This window comes from Callorhinus ursinus, unplaced genomic scaffold (genome assembly GCF_003265705.2).
Source record: "Callorhinus ursinus isolate GAN/ISIS: 27379988/994484 unplaced genomic scaffold, GSC_fseal_2.0 scaffold1, whole genome shotgun sequence".
Lineage (NCBI taxonomy): Eukaryota > Metazoa > Chordata > Mammalia > Carnivora > Otariidae > Callorhinus > Callorhinus ursinus.
Genome location: NW_027397063.1, coordinates 110,802,654 through 110,819,038, shown reverse-complemented (window position 1 = coordinate 110,819,038; position 16,385 = coordinate 110,802,654). Strand labels below are relative to the sequence as shown.

Here is a 16,385-nt window from a genome sequence, read left to right as displayed (position 1 = left end):
AATTATTATCTTGGCCTGTGCTTTCTTTGGTTAGTTTCAGAAATTTTTAAAATTTGATTTTTGATACTCAGTTTAATAGAAATGAGTCATATTATCATTTATTTCTTTACTTGGCAGCACAGCATATGCACTTCACCCACATATATGATCTGTGGGTTGTGGAGAGAAATAAGGATGTTGCTCAATAGCCCACATCTTTCAACAAAGAATACTTTTCAGCAACTCTCATGAGTTTTTCATAGACATTACAAAATGCAGACCCTTAGATGTTAAACTAAATTCATGAACTAAATATTGAGTGAGGAAATGTGGGGAGCAGATCTTTAAGTTAGATTCTATGTCCTCTGTAAATACCAGTGACTTTACCTATAGATCGGATTAGAAGACCTTGGTTTTTAAGTTCTGAAACATTTCCTGCAGAATGATATAGGAGCTGTTACTGAGAATCAGAATAAAAGGCTCCAGAATTGTGTGAGGCTTGCCCTCTATTTATGAATCAGATTTTAAGTGGAAACCACAGTCGTTTCCTTGTTTCTCATTCATGCTTTAGCAGAGGATGTGATGCCATAGATCTAGCTTGGTTTGTAGTTTCTCCTTTAAGGTTCACACCACATTCTTTTCCTGTTTAGAAGCCACAGCAGTTTTAATATATTGTCAAACCACGATTGGGCCTTGCTGGATATTTAGTGGGGGGATGTGTGCTACATATTATTTGGTAGTCCAAGTACTGATTGTGGCAATCTAGTTTAAGTCCCATTTCAGAAATATAGCATAAATAAGTGCACAGTATAGATAGATGTATTTGGGGTAGGTGGTATATAGGCATACTTCTGCAGACTTGTGGAAAACAGTTTTAACCCTTTGAATATATTAATTTATATTTAAAAATAATGCTTTATGTTGTTAAACTTGAATATATGTTAACTTTCTTTTATTCTTTCTTAGCATCATGGCATGCCATGGGTTGCCTCTCATAAATGGACAAAGCTGTGACCCTTATGCAACAGTTTCTCTAGTGGGCCCTTCTAGGTAATGTTTATTTTTTTTTAAGTTTTTATTTAAATTCCAGTTAGTTAACATACACTGTAATGTTAGTTTCAGGTGTACTGTTCAGTGATCCAGCACTCCCATTCATCACCCAGTGCTCATCACAAGTGCGCTCCTTACTCCCCATCACCTATTTCCCCCACCCCCCCACCCACCTCCCTGCTGGTAACCAACAGTTTGTCCTCTGTAGTTAAGAGTCAGTGTTTCTTGATTTGCCTTTCTCTCTTTTTTTTTTTCCCCTATGCTCATTTGTTTTGTTTCTTAAATTCCACATATGAGTGAAATCATATTATGGTATTTCTCTTTCTCTGACTGACTTATTTCACTTAGCATAATACGCTCTAGCTCCATCCATGTCATTGGTAGGTAATGTTTATTGAATTATTATTAGATTTTTTTTTTTTTTTACCTCTAAACAATTTCAAACATGCCTTTATTTACCATAAGTACACTGATTTTAATCCAGAAATGTAAACGTCTCTGGATCTGAAGACTCAATATGTATATGGGCCTAACAAATGATTTCCTTCTTTGACAGTAGATGCTTCATTACATTGAAATGATCAGTGGTTGGCTTCTATTTGTAACCTGGAGTTCAGAATTCAGAGTAGGAGAGCAAATTATTATTAGATTTTTAAGTTTTAAAATGTGACTTAAGAATTACCAAATTAAGATTCTAAGAATAAATGCTAAATAGCTATTTATGACACAAAGTAGTGAATGCTTTGAAAGAAAGATCTCTAGTGAGTTCTGTTACACACTTGCAAACAACCAAGTCCTGTTTTTTGTTTTTTTTTTTTTAAATATTTTATTTATTTATTTGAGAGAGAGAATGAGACAGAGAGAGCACATGAGAGGGGGGAAGGTCAGAGGGAGAAGCAGACTCCCTGCTGAGCTGGGAGCCCGATGCAGGACTTGATCCCGGGACTCCAGGATCATGACCTGAGCCGAAGGCAGTCGCCCAACCAGCTGAGCCACCCAGGCACCCGTGTTTTTATAGAAAGAAAGTGGTTGCCCTTTCAAATATGCTGGACTCTTAGACTGTGGGAAGCAACATTAGGTTTATAGTAGTTAAAATGTACTTTACAACATAAACTTGACCTTCATTCATCATTGGCCTTCCTACCTTCAAATGTCTTAGGTTTTATGTAGGTAAAATCCTGTTTTAAGAAATGTTAGCCCAGAATCACAAGGCAGTTTCCATATTTTTATCTGGAAAGCAGCTCAGAACTAAAAATGCCTTTTCTACTCACGGCATCTATGCTCTACAGAGAGAATCCCAAGCTGTAGACAGACTGCTGAAGTACCAGAACATGGTAAAGTGCACCATATCATTGATTTAAAATTATTTATGATGATTTATGGAAAAACCTACAGCAATTTGTCTATTTCGTATTTTATAACTTCATTATGATTTCTTTCAGAGCCTGACTAGTCTGAAATTTGCCTACAACTTGAAGGTTTAAAATCAGGAAACAAAGAACAAAATATTCCCTCCATACCAAACACATACATACATACATACACAGACACACACCCCTTCTCCCCAACTTCAGGCTCTCTAGGTATTCTTTTTATTATTTATTTTTATTAATTTTTCTTAATTCCAGGATAGTCAGCATACCGTGTTAAATATTAGTTTTAGGTATACAATATAGGTATTTTTATTTGTTAGAAAATCACCAGTAAGTCACTTTAAAAAATGTATTTATATATGTATATAAAATGCCTAGTGCCATGCCTAGTACTCACTGTGTGCTCAAACAGTATTGCACTGTTATTACTATAGATGGTTTTAAATTTGAAAGCAGATACTCAATCCTTTAACATTCATGCTACCAGGGATTAGTTCTGTATGTTAAAAATGTTTAACCTAGTGGAGCTATTTTTGTTTTTGTTTATAATCTGTAGTTGAAGACAAATTCTTTAGTGTAATCATTTAATAACATACAAATGGAAACTGGCATATGAATTTGTTTTAAATTAAGAGTCATTATTAGTATTGATAGTGTCCTACTGTCACATAAGATGTTAAAATTGGGAGAGGCTGGGGAAAGACTGCATGGGACTTCCCTGTACATTTCTTTGCAACCTTCTCTAATTATTTCAAACTAAAAAGTTTTTTTTTTAAGATTTTATTTATTTATTTGAGAGAGAGAATGGTAGAGAGAAAGCATGAGGGAAGAGGGTCAGAGGGAGAAGCAGACTCCCCGCTGAGCAGGGAGCCCGATGCGGGACTCGATATCGAGACTCCAGGATCATGACCTGAGCCTAAGGCAGTCGCTTAACCAACTGAGCCACCCAGGCGCCCTCAAAATAAAAAGTTTTTTAAAAAGCCATATTGTAGCTGAAGCCCAAGATTAGTTAAGAATGCTTTTCATGTTCCTCAGGTATTTTTCAGCATAGATAAAGGTACCCTGAATCTCACTGTCTTCCTTTTACCATTCTGATATAAAATAAGCTAGTATATATAAAATAAGTTTGACAGTCAATCTAGTGTAGCCATAGAGAGAAAATACAATCTTGTTATATATTACATATACAAACTTGTATTTTCTTTGATTTGAGTCTTTAGAGACACCTCAAGTTTTTTCCCCAAGTAATATTTAAAACTATAGTTTTCCCTGAGTCATCTTAACAGCTAAAGGGAGGTCAGGCTCCCTGGTTGGAAATAGCATGTTTTATAATTGTGTACTATTAAGTTCTACAAGGTAAAACTCTACCACATTGGAACAGGAATGACCAAAAGAAGACAAAAGTAAAGAAGAAAACAAGCAATCCGCAGTTTAATGAAATCTTTTATTTTGAGGTAACTTTTTATTTTATATAAATGTTGACACTGAATATTTAATATTGAATGCTGGTTTACTTCTTTTTTTGAACTATAGCCATAGTAATCATTTAATCAACTAATGCAACTAAGCATTTGTATTCTAAGAGCAGTAGAACCGTGATGTAATGTGGTAGAGGCCCAGTATATAAAACAAATAAAGGCAGAGCCATAACTGATTTGGGGTTAGGGAGGACTACGGCCACACTAGGGCCACCTTCTTAGTCATCCCCATTGTCACACCCTCCTCCACACCGCCCCGACTTTACCCAGCCCCCCACCTGGCACACAGTGGCCACTGGACTCTTCTACAGAGTACTTGAAAATCACTAGTAAAGTAAGTATGACGTCACTTGGTTGGAGTTCTTGTCCCAGTTGACATGGAATAAATCACTAAATGTGAGGTTTAATTTTATCTTGTGAAAGGATAATTTTGTAAGAGAAAACACTAGCCAAACCTGACAGAGTTTTTAGGAGGCCCAAATGGGAGAATGCTTTGAGACCATAAAGTACTATATGATTAAGGCCTTATTATTAAGTTCTTTTTAGCTAATTGCCTCTACAGACACAGGCTTATTTTCATAGAGATCTTCAGCTGCCTTGAAGTTGCCCCAAAATACAGTGCTTTGGAGTTCTTTACTGTGGAGCATTTGTTAAAGAAACCCTTTTTCATATTATTTGAAAACTACAGAAAAAAAAAGTTGACCTCTAATTTCTAAAGATTGTGTTCTAACCATAGAACATGTTGCAAGTGAGATTTAACAGGTAGGAAAGATTTGGGAGAAAGTTATATTATGTGCTTTTTCCTCTTTTGTGTGTGTTTTTCTTGATAATTCCAAGTGGAGACGAGTGAGAGCACATCTAGCCATGCCTGATTACTGTACTTTAATAAAGAAACATAGGTTAAAGAAAATACTAAATTGAAGTAGGAAGAATTGTAGGGGTGGAGGCAAGGGAGAAAGAAAAACAAAAGAAAAAGTACCAGTGTGAGACTTTTCCATTTCCTGGCTAAGGACTTTGGTTGTTACACATTTATCAATGGCTATTACATCTAGCCTGCAGAAAACATGGGGCAACTTGCAGCAAGCAGATGGTCCTTTGAAAGGCAAGGCCTGCCCTGCTTGCTATACCCAAGTGTACCTGTGAAGCCTTAAAGCATTTATTCAAAAGCCCTTTGTTGAGCTGATTATAAAGATAAGATTCAATCTCTGTCCGCGAGCTAAATAAAGCAAGAAACACAGAGCACACGTATGCATATGTGCACACAGCAGTAAAATGCAGTAGATGCTGGGGAGGTCGGATGAGCTCTGCTCCAGCCAAGTTAAGTGAGGGAAAAGGAGTATTAGAAAGAACATTTTGAGCAGAGACAAAGAGACAGAAAACAGAAAGTTATGTCCAAAGAATAGCAAATAATGATTTAACTGGAAAGGTTCTTTAAGAGAATAATTGGAACAAAGCTTAAAAGCTAGACTTGGACCAACTATGAAAGACATTGAATACCTGGCTGGTGTGCTTACAGAGTAGCTGTTGAATGTTTTTGAGCCTGGAAGTGGTAAGAGTAATGCAGTGTTTTGAGAAGAATTAACCATGATCTGTGGGCCAGTGGCTGAGAAAGAACAGAGATCAAGAAACTCTTACTTACAGTTTAGGTGTTAAAAAAAAAAAAAAGTGGGGGGGGGGTTGGTTCTGATCCAAGAGTGTAACATGGAAAAAGAAAGTGACAGATGAGAAAGAAGCTGTAAAGGGCAGGATAACAAATTGATTATAGAAGAAAAGACACAAAGGGAGAAGTCCGATGTCCTCATGGTTTCAAATCTGGAATAAGGGAAAAGTTAAGGAAAGCAGAAGTGGTTCAGTTTGGGACATAATGAACTTGAGGTCTGACATGAAAACCTTGCAATAGGCAGTTCATGACTGAAACTTAAGATGGGTGATGGCTGTAGATAAGGACTCAAGATTTGCTTAGAGAGAGTCAAGAAAGCCAAGGGAATAGAGGTATACAGTATAGGAGAAAAGTGAGGAAGCTCAGTTCTGCCACTTATTAGATATTTAGCTTTGAGCACATCTCTTAACTTCCTCATTTTTCCAGATGAGGATAATAAATCTAGCCCTGCCTGCTTCAGAGCAGCATTCTGATGAACAAAGAAGATAATGGATGTGAAAGCACTTTGTAAACTGTACAGCCCTTTGCAGCTCTTAAAGCAAAATAAAAGTTAAAACCATGGAGAAAACCCATATTTATAGGTTCTGAGGAAGAAGAGGTCCCACAGGAAGAAGCAGAGAGCAGGAGGTCGCCTGGGTAGTGCCTGGGTAAACTCAAAAGAGTGTTTCTGGCAAGGAGGTATAGTTGTATTCACTTGTTCTGATAGAGGGGTCAAGGAAGACAAGAACTAAGGACTCACCATCAGACTTGGTGACTAAGAGGGGTTTGGAGAGGGTGATCTGTGAGGAAACCAGATTATAAGGAGTTACTATAGTGAGTGGGTGTGAGGAAGTGGCAGCTCTAAGGATGGATTACAGTTTTGAGATATTTGTCTGTGAAAGGAAGCAGATAGGAAGACCATAATTTAAGTGTAGAATTTTTCTTAGCCTTGAGTGAGGTGAATAAGCTGGTAATGAAAGCCATAATTAAAATAGATCAAATGCTTACTGTATATCATGCATGGGTGCAATAGTCTTGGGAAAGAGGAGGATCATCTCATCTCTTGTTCAGAAGAAATGAGAAAACTCATCAAGTAGAAGGACCTGTGTGAGAATGGACATGTTCAGGTGGATGGGAGCTGAGGAAGTCCCTGCCAGTAGCCTTGATATTTTTGGTAAAAATGCGAGAAGGAGGTGTAAGGATAGAAATGATAGCTTGAGAAATGTGGGAAAGTCTTCAAACGGTTCTTAGCATGTGCAGCTTCACCAAAATAGAACACTCTTTGAGCCACTGACAGATTACATGTGAGTCAGAGAACCTAATGTTGCTGTAGATTGAGTTGATAAGGGAGGGCATGGAGGCAAGGTTGTCGTTGGTATTTTTATACTGCCTTATTCTTTCCTCCCTGATACTTCCATAGCCATTTTAATCTTTAGCTTTGGGGGAAACTGTTACCTAAGCGTTTTCCCTTTGTTTATACTAAACACAATTGAACATTTTGATAGTTTTTTAAGTTCCTGTAGGAAAAAAATATTTAAAAATATGTTGTCAACTAAAATTTTTTGTTCACAGGTAACCAGATCCAGTAGTTACACAAGGAAGTCCCAGTTCCAGGTAGAAGAGGAGGACATTGAAAAGCTAGAAATTAGGTATTTGTCTTGGAGTTTTACAGAATTGTTTTTTTTGGTGCCAAAAGAAAATCCTAAATCCCAAATAAAAAAATCCTAAAAAGAAAATAGGTGAGCCAAGCTTAATAGATTTCTCTTTAGCAAGTTAGTTGATGAAACTTAGAGGAACATGCATCTAATTTAAATTCGTATTATCTTTTCAAAATCTGTTTTCCTTGCAGAAGTAGTCAAGGTGTATTTATTTAAAACCAAAGATGACCTAATTTTCACCTATTTTACTATATTTTTAATTTTCACAAACTTAATTGCTCTTTAAATTTCTGAATCATAGCATAATGGGTGCAAAGAATATATAGAAAAGTAATTATATTTTAGCCAATTTAGAAATAATTTTTTTATTCTTCTTAACATATCTGCTGTCTAACAGAAATTTCAGTGAGGTAAGAAGTCTTGTAAGATAATTCAACAGGTGCATGTGTTTGAAGTTTGTGCTATTTAGGTCTTAAATCTCTATGCTGTTTGGGAGGGGAAAGTTCTGTAAGTGCATGTACAGGTGTGGTGTTAACAGTGTGTTCATCTAAAGGGTGTGTTAGTCACATGTTTGGAATGATCAGGTAATGTATTTTTCCAAATCACCTATCTTTACATATTAACTGGCTCTAATTGAGAAAGAAACTGTAGTCTTATGGTTTCTTTTCTCAGATTCAACAAAGTAACTCTAGTTCTTACTGCTACAGGTTAAAATAAAGCCTAGACTTTGAAACTAAGAAACTTAAGTGCTTTCTTGTAGACTATTTAAAATAGTTACATTCTGTGCTTATAAATAAAAGCTACTGCAATATTTTGTTTTCTTAGTTTAGTTAATAAGGCATATGACAGTGCTAACATCTCTTACTTTTAAGCATGTAAAATTAATGCTATAATACAATCAAAGTGATTTGAAGCTACCTGGTGGCGTGTGTTCTCTTAAACATTGTTTGCAAAAAATAAAGCCAGTTTTAAATTTTCAGGATCGACTTGTGGAACAATGGAAACCTGGTCCAAGATATTTTCCTGGGCGAGATTAAGGTTCCTGTGAACGTGTTAAGAAATGATTCCTCTCATCAAGCCTGGTAAGAACACAAACATTCTAGTGAACTCCACAGTAGGTCATCTCCTTTAATAAAATGTACATGCAGATAAATGCTTACTATAAGCAGATTTTTAAATTTGAGGTAGAATAAGCCAGAAGTCATTAAATTTTATTGATTTGGTTTATTTATTTTTGCAGAAATAGAAGTACATTGATGGTTTTATGACTTAACCTCTAGTACTGAGATATAAGAACTGAATTGTCTAGGAATATTGTTCTGTTCAAAAATGAAATCTTTAAGGAGAAAATTAAAATCATTTAAAACATTATATAAGAGTTGCCCAGGTGTAAGATGCTTGGTCACAAATCAGCATCTTCAGTACAGAAGCCTTATTAATATAATGGGAACTGTGGATGTTTGAAAACAGAGGGGTTTATGGCAGGGAATCAGCTGTTTATGGGATCTAACCAGTGATTTTCCTTTACCACACCCTACTGAGATGCACTATGAATGGCTCTGATGTTACTTTCTAAATGTCTAGGGTCAGGGAGCCTGGGTGGCTGAATTGGTTGAGCGTGCAGCTCATGATTTCAGCTCAGGTCATCATCTCAAGGTTGTGAAATCAAGCCCCACATTGGGCTCTGTGCTCAGCTGGGAGTCTGCTTGAGATTCTCCTCCCACCCCCACTCATAATAAATAAATAAGTAAGTAAGTAAGTGTGTCTAGGGTCCGGATGTTGAGCTGATTGAGTAAATACTTTCTTGAGGTGCTCTGGTGGCTCAATATATAAAATATACAGTATTTTACCTTTTTATGTCTTTAACAGTGACATTAAACTGATTGTTGATAAAACGTAATGTTCATACATTAAACTGATGTTATTTTCCTTAACAGAACTGATGTGAAACTATCATTTTTTTCTGTCTAGAGCACTTAAAAGCATGCCTATCCATGCCTTCCAGTAGGTTGCCCAGCAGCCCTCATGCTAGACTTGGGTTTCTACTGGGCATAAAGAAAACAGGCCTTTCTCATTTGCCTCTAATGCCTGCTATTTAGAACTCAGTTTCAGTGTCTAGAAGAGGAGTTGAAACTAAGTGTGTAGATGTTTCTTACTGTGGGCACCAATCTCATTTGTCTTTAAAAGAGCCTGCCTCTACATATTGACTGCCAGACATAATTCACTTTGAACTCTGTTATAGATGGATTTTTAGACTCAAAATTTTTATTTTATTTTTACCTCTTGCTAATGCAGATCTAAGATTTATTGGTCTTTCTGGTGGCATTTTGTATAATTTCAAAAATGTATCCAGCTTTGGAGGGGATTAAGCTTGCTCACTTTGAAAAATTGACAAACAACCTTTGAGACCTGTCACACCCCCCACCTCATGTCTTCTTTCACCTTCTGTAAAATAGCATACATTTTAAAATGAAAATCTCTTGGGGAGCCTGGGTGGCTCAGTCGGTTAAGTGTCTGTCTTTGGCTCAGGTCATGATCCCAGGGTCCTGGGATCGAGCCCCATGGCAGGTTCCCTGCTCAGCGGGGAGTCTGCTTCTCCCTCTCTCTACCTCTCCCCGCTGCTCATGCTTTCTCTCTCTCTCTCAAAAAAAAATAAAGTCTTAAAGAAAAAGAAAATCTCTGCACTCACTTTGTTAGGTCTTTAAAATTGTATGGCATGCCACTCGTACAAAATTAAAAAGTGAGTTGTTACGCCTCTCAGGACCCCTCAAAGTGAACCTGAAATGTGCCACCCGGCTTGTATTTTAAGTAAGACTGTTTCCAGACAGGTCCTCCAAATCTGACAAACTTTGTCCACCTTGGCAGGATGTAAGAACACTGACAAACAGAAATTAAGTTTATTCCTATAGATTTTTTTGCCAGTATTTTAAAACATTTTAAAGCCAAAAGTGTAAGTTCTAAAATTTACACAACATGCAGGGCGCCTGGGTGGCTCAGTCAGTTAAGCATCTGCCTTCAGCTCAGGTCATGATCCCAGAGTCCTGGGATCAAGGCCCAAATTCTGGCTCGTTGCTCATCAGGAAGCCTGCTTCTCCCTCTCCCTCTCCCTCTCCCCCTCTCCCCACTTGTTCTCTCTCTCTCTCTCCCCCTTGCTATCTCTTGCTCTCTCTCAAATAAATCTTTAAAAAAATTTATACAACATGGAATAGAAACATCTCCTAATTTATTTATACTTCCATAGATACAAGGAAGTATAAAAATGTGAATGCCATTTTAAATCAGAAATTAAACTTAGGCTCCTTTGTCATTTGTAGAGCTATAGCATCCCCCTGTGGGATTGATGGTAACTGCATGAAAACGCAGGAAAAGCTTTCTTTACCTTCAGAATTTCAGGCATATTCTTTCTAATCTTCGTAGTAGGAAAAAGAATAATTATCAGTAATGTAATCCTGTTGTTTGAAAAGTTTCAATTTGCTTTCTTTTTTCACATAATTTCCAATTAGTATTTGTCTATTATAGTCTTTTCCTGATAACGGATTTTAATGGTTCCAATTTAATTTTATTCTCAGATTACGACATAATCCAGTCATTCTCCCATTCCTTTCTTGGCTTTTCAGTTCCTTAGCAATGACATATGTTCTTTATTCTGAAACTTCATGTTAGGAGAGCTTGTTAGTGTTGATAGTAACTCCTTTTAACTTTAACCTTATAGATAATAGAATTTTATATGATTTTTTGAATCGGTAATATACTCGGTTCACAGTTCAAAAGGTAAAAATCTGTGTCTTGCCCCAGTCCCTTAGCTAATCATTTCCCCTCTTCTGAGGCAATCACTGTTTTGAGTTTCTGGAAATATTTTATGGAATATAGTCAAATATGTATATATTCTTTTCCCTTCTTTACACAAATGGGCACATATTATCCTGATCTGCACCTTGCTTTTCTCACTTGCCAGTGTAGTAGAACTTCAGTAAATATTTGTAGAACCTTGGTAGTGGTTCTTGGTATGGGCTCTGGAACCAAATTGCCTTCGTTCAAATCTTAACCTCTGCCATAACTACCCGTGTGACCTTGGACAAGTTACTCCTCACTTGGCTTTGCCTTTCTCTGGCTATAAAATAGGGATAGTAGAAATAGTACCTGCTTCCCAGAGTTGTTAGAAGATGAAATGCATTCATCCTCATAAATGAAACAAGCTGCAAGTGCAGTGACCATGGGTATAGCTCATGCTCTCATCATTACAGTGATTGCTGCTGTCATCATCATTCCTCCAGAGCAATACATACAGAATTTCTGCATCCTTTGTTGTCATACCAGTATGCCATTGTTTGGAAAGTTAGAAAGAGAACCTCAGAGGCAGTCTAGTTTAATCTCATTTCACCAGTTCCTGTAATGTCAGTGTCTTAATGTGTGCAAAACCTTTGTGTGATTGTACAGATTGGCACAATTTCCCCCCAAATGATCCAACATGTAAAAATGGACATTAAGAAAAGACAATAGAGGGGCACCTGGGTGGCTCAGTTGGTTAAGCGTCTGCCTTCAGCTCATGTCATGATCCCAGGGTCCTGGGATTGAGTCCCACATCGGGCTCCCTGCTCGGCGGGAGCCTGCTTCTCCCTCTGCCTGCCACTCCCCCTGCTTGTGCGCGCGTGCGCTCCCTCTCTCTGACAAATAAATAAATAAAATCTTGAAAAGAAAAAACAATAGCTACAAACATCTTTTCATGTTGTAATTTTCATGCTGAATGTAAGATTCAAATAGTAAATGAAACAAATGGTTGGGGTTTTTCAACATAAGCACTTTATACATATTTAAAACTAGATTAATATTTTACTTGATATGAGTTGGTTGTCTAGTTTGCTGATTTTGCCACCTATCTTTAATCTCCAATTTTAAGTAAAAATCCACTGATAATGCTTATCTTTATAGAACCAGAAACAGCATTCAAGTGTTAGTAGAGCTGCCTCTGAACAGTTACTTTCCAGCTTTTAAACATAACTTCATTATGCTTGTTTTCAGCCTTATGAACAAATAATTGTAGTTTTTACCTGCCTACCTTAACTTCAATTATACAGACCTTGTTAAAAATTTTCAAATGCTAGATTTTTTTTCTGTTAAGGACCTTTCAAAATGGCTGAATCTTGAGAGCATCAGGATTACATTTACGCCTCTCCAATTGTGAATAAAAAAATATGTGTAGAGCAACTGAATTCTACTTTCAGTTAATAATTCCTCTTTATTTCCTTTTTCTTATTCTTTGAAACTGAAATGCTTTACTCAAAAACTGAAGAAAATGTATTTGATTTTTTTTTTTAATCCCTTGACCCTTAGGCATGGCCATGTATCCTCATTTAACAAATCTTGAGGGTTTTCTCTTTACCTCTGATTCATACAAGATTACTTAGTCCACAAGGGATTCTTCAGGGTTTAAATAGGACCTTTTTAAACAATGTTATAAAATAACAAATCACTGGGGCGCCTGGGTGGCTCAGTCGTTAAGCTAAGCATCTAGCTCAGGTCATGATCCCAGGCTGCTGGGACTGAGCCCCGCATTGGGCTCCCTGCTCAGCAGGGAGCCTACTTCTCTCTCTGCCTGCAGCTCCCCCTGCTTGTGCGTGTGCTCTCTCTCTCTCTTTCTAACAAATAAATAAAATCTTTAAAAAAAAAAATTGAAGGGGCATGGGGAGGTGGTGAGTTGAGGGTATTCTGAAATTTTATGTTTTTTCAAGTAGACACAGATGAGATATTGTGCCCAGAAGGATTTCTTACCCTTCTGAAGAAACCCAAGGAAACAAGCTTAAAAAATGAAGCAGCAGTGAGCCCTTCTGGGGTTCCTGGGCATTCTAAAGGAGTGCATACATAATAATTAGTAACTGGCATAGCATTGCCCTAATACCTCTGCACAGAACAGGCCATGTTAGGATTATATAGATCTATTTTGCTGGTATTTTGTAGTTTTGTGAGAGTAACAGAGGGACAAAGTATACTCCTTCCTCCAGTAATTTGGAGATAAGGGAATTAAAGTTGCCCTCTGAGTAAAATTCCTATAGAACAAACCAAAACAGAGTCTGTAAATCTGACTAGAATATGGGGACATTGTTTAAGATTTAAGATGGGTAAGTGCAATCTTAGGGAGGCAGAACCAAGTTGTAACTATAATAAAAGTATTTTTATTTTATTTTTATATCCCATATATGGAAAACACTAGTTAAAATGGAAGGGATTATTAGAATAATAAGAAAGGATCCCAAAGAGGCAAACATGGGTAGGTACTGCCCATTTAAATACAATCAAGAAAGAAGGAGATTCTGCTCCAGAAGCATTACTATTTCCTTGGCAAAACTGTTAATCTTAGCTGGGAATTCTTAAGACTACCTCAGTCTCTGTGTTGTATCTCTGTACTCACCATAGTCCCTCTGATAATATGGCTTTCCAGATAGCTTATCAGTAGGTAAAAAAATGTATTAAACAGATTAAAAAGTATTAACAGGTTAAAAAAAAAATGTATTAGTTGCAGTGAGGAATATAGGCGAAGCACCATGGGAAACAGTGATAATTGTTGAAGCCGAGTGGTAAGTGCATGGGGGACGTAGTGAGTTGAGGGTATTCATTATTAATATAACCACTCTTTGCCCTACCTTTGTGAATGAACATTTGCTTGCATAATAAAATGTATTGGTCACAAAAAAAAAGTGCAGGTATTTTTACTGCTTGACTGTTGTATTTCTTTTCATAAATTTAGAAATTATCTTTCTACTTTAAATATACCAGTCTCTATGCTCAGTCATTGCAGTTCAGGTTTACTTTTAGATAAAACTAGGTATCTGAATTTGCAGGTCTATAAAACATATAGTAGATTGTGGAATTTGACCAAAGTAATGTCCTTTTCAGGATGTTTGGTGATCAGCCAACTAGACTTTTCCCTTAGAGGTACTTCAGGGTCACCTTTGCTAATAGGCTTATATGCAATTATTTCCTCAGGCAAATCTTTAAAACATTATTTCTCAAATCAGAATAGAAATTCTGAAGGCTGGTGTTTCAAAATAGAGTTTCCTCTTTCGTAGATAGTGATATAATTTCTATATAATTTCTTCTCCCTTTATTGTCATCCTCTCATCTTTTAAATTTTGCTTGGTTGATTCTCTAGTTTCCTTTTATGTCTTTAATTCTATCTTTCTCAAAACTAGTAAATATTCTTTTAAACCCTCCCTACCTTCTGTTTTTAAACAAGTTAGTATAATGGGGAGGCCATAGGTGATAAATATCAAAAGTAAGTATCAAAACTCATGACTCTACTTTATAAAAAGTATTCCAGGTAGTAAGTAAAGGAGGAATGATAGAATTCTAAAACTATCATTTTGGGACGCCTGCGTGGCTCAGTCCGTTGAGCGTCTGCCTTCGGCTCAGGTCATGATCCTAGGGTCCTGGGATCGAGTCCCACATCGGGCTCCCTGCTCGGCAGAGAGCCTGCTTCTCCCTCTGCCTGCCGCTCCCCCTGCTTGTGCTCTCTCGCTATGACAAAAAAAAATAAGTAAAATCTTTAAAAAATAAAAAAGCTATCATTTTATAATCTCTGAAAGTTAATGACTCTAGGCAGTGTTCATCAGTGACTGCTCATATCACAAAAAGAGAGACATTAGTGCCTCTTTGTGGAACTACACACTATCAGTGAAATGTTCTTGCCAGCATATCAAACCTGAATCTAGCCAAGCCTCTAGATCTGACTGCCAATATACAGAAAGTACAGAGAGGACAAAGAACATGTTAAGTGACGTCATGGAGATAGATTTAGCGTAATCCCTAATTGTGGAAAATTCTACTCTAACTACCAGATTTCTTGGGTATAGGGAATCTATAGGTTAAAAGAAACAAGTAATGTATGGACCTTGGATATGAACAAACTGTAGAAAAGTGTTCATGATAAAGTTTGGGAGAGTTTGAACACAAACTGGATAATGATAATTTTTAAAAAGTTATATATAGTTATATATATTGAAATAGTTATAGATAAAATTATAAGACGTCTGGAAATTGCTTTAAGATAATGCAGGAATGGGATGGGAGGAGTGAGTAGAGGTATGGCTGAAACAAGAATAGCCTCGCATTGATGATTACTAAAGCTAGGTGATAGGTGCATGGGGGTTCAATAGATATACTGTTCTCTTTACTTTTGTATATGTTATTAAATTTCCATGATAAAAAGTCTTTAAAAATAACTATTAGATTTCTGATTTTTGTCCAACAAACTCCTCTTGATTTCTAAACATTTTTCTTGGAAAATTTTAAACCTCTCTTTGTACATATATATTTTTTGCCTTCTACTTGCCTAAATAAAAAAAATTCATGTACATCTGATTTCTGCAAATAAAAATATTTTCAGTGTAGTTACATTGTTTCTCCTTTAATAATATAAAAATCTATAAACCTTCAGTCACTAACTTTTTAAAAAATAAGTTCAGATTTTTACAAATATAAGATTTACTTTAAAACAAGATCACTTGTGCCTTCTTATGGTATGTCTTATCTATTTCAGCTAAATGTGTCTTAGGTTAGGTAGTGAGATGTTATTTTTGATTATACATTGGATTTTAAATGTTTTACTTTTTATTCTCTTTTCCTAAATCTACAAGCTAATCAAACTAATTCAACCCCTTTGAGATCTTAATTTTTGTATTACCTGTACTTTTTGTTTCCCGGGTAAAAATCTGTTTATAGCTTTCTATTCAGTATACAACCAATATTAAGCCTCTGAAGATTGATAGTTGGCTACTTATAAAGTGTCTTAACCTTAAATACTAAGTTGACTTTTTTGGTTTGGTTTTTTTTTTTTTTTTTTACAGCTTAGCTGTTTATTTACCTCACTGACTTGGATGCTCATTATCATCTCATGAATTCAACTGTATTTTTACTTTAGGTACTTGCTACAACCAAGAGACAATGGAAACAAGTCATCTAAAACTGATGATCTGGGATCTCTTCGATTAAATATATGTTATACAGAAGACTATGTGCTTCCTTCAGAGTACTATGGTCCTTTGAAAACGTTGCTGCTAAAATCACCAGATGTTCAGGTACTTTAAAAATCTTAAGGGTATGATTTAATGTGAAATGGCTAAAATAATCCTATAAATGATGTGGAAAAGATTTGAGTATCAAGTTTTATTAAAATAGTCAATATATATACATATATATATTCAGTTTATCTGAA

General features: G+C 36.3%; 1 protein-coding gene across 2 annotated transcripts in view; it reads left to right on the top strand.

The window, feature by feature from the left end:
• The window catches only part of RASA2 (RAS p21 protein activator 2), a 124,425-nt gene that overhangs the window by 68,887 nt on the left and 39,153 nt on the right, over positions 1-16,385 (top strand). For both annotated transcript variants that reach the window (XM_025881310.2, XM_025881302.2), the window contains exons 6-10: positions 946-1,029; positions 3,784-3,856; positions 7,092-7,168; positions 8,158-8,259; positions 16,092-16,248. In XM_025881310.2, the coding sequence (XP_025737095.1) occupies positions 946-1,029; positions 3,784-3,856; positions 7,092-7,168; positions 8,158-8,259; positions 16,092-16,248 (493 nt within the window). The remainder of the gene's footprint in view (positions 1-945; positions 1,030-3,783; positions 3,857-7,091; positions 7,169-8,157; positions 8,260-16,091; positions 16,249-16,385) is intronic.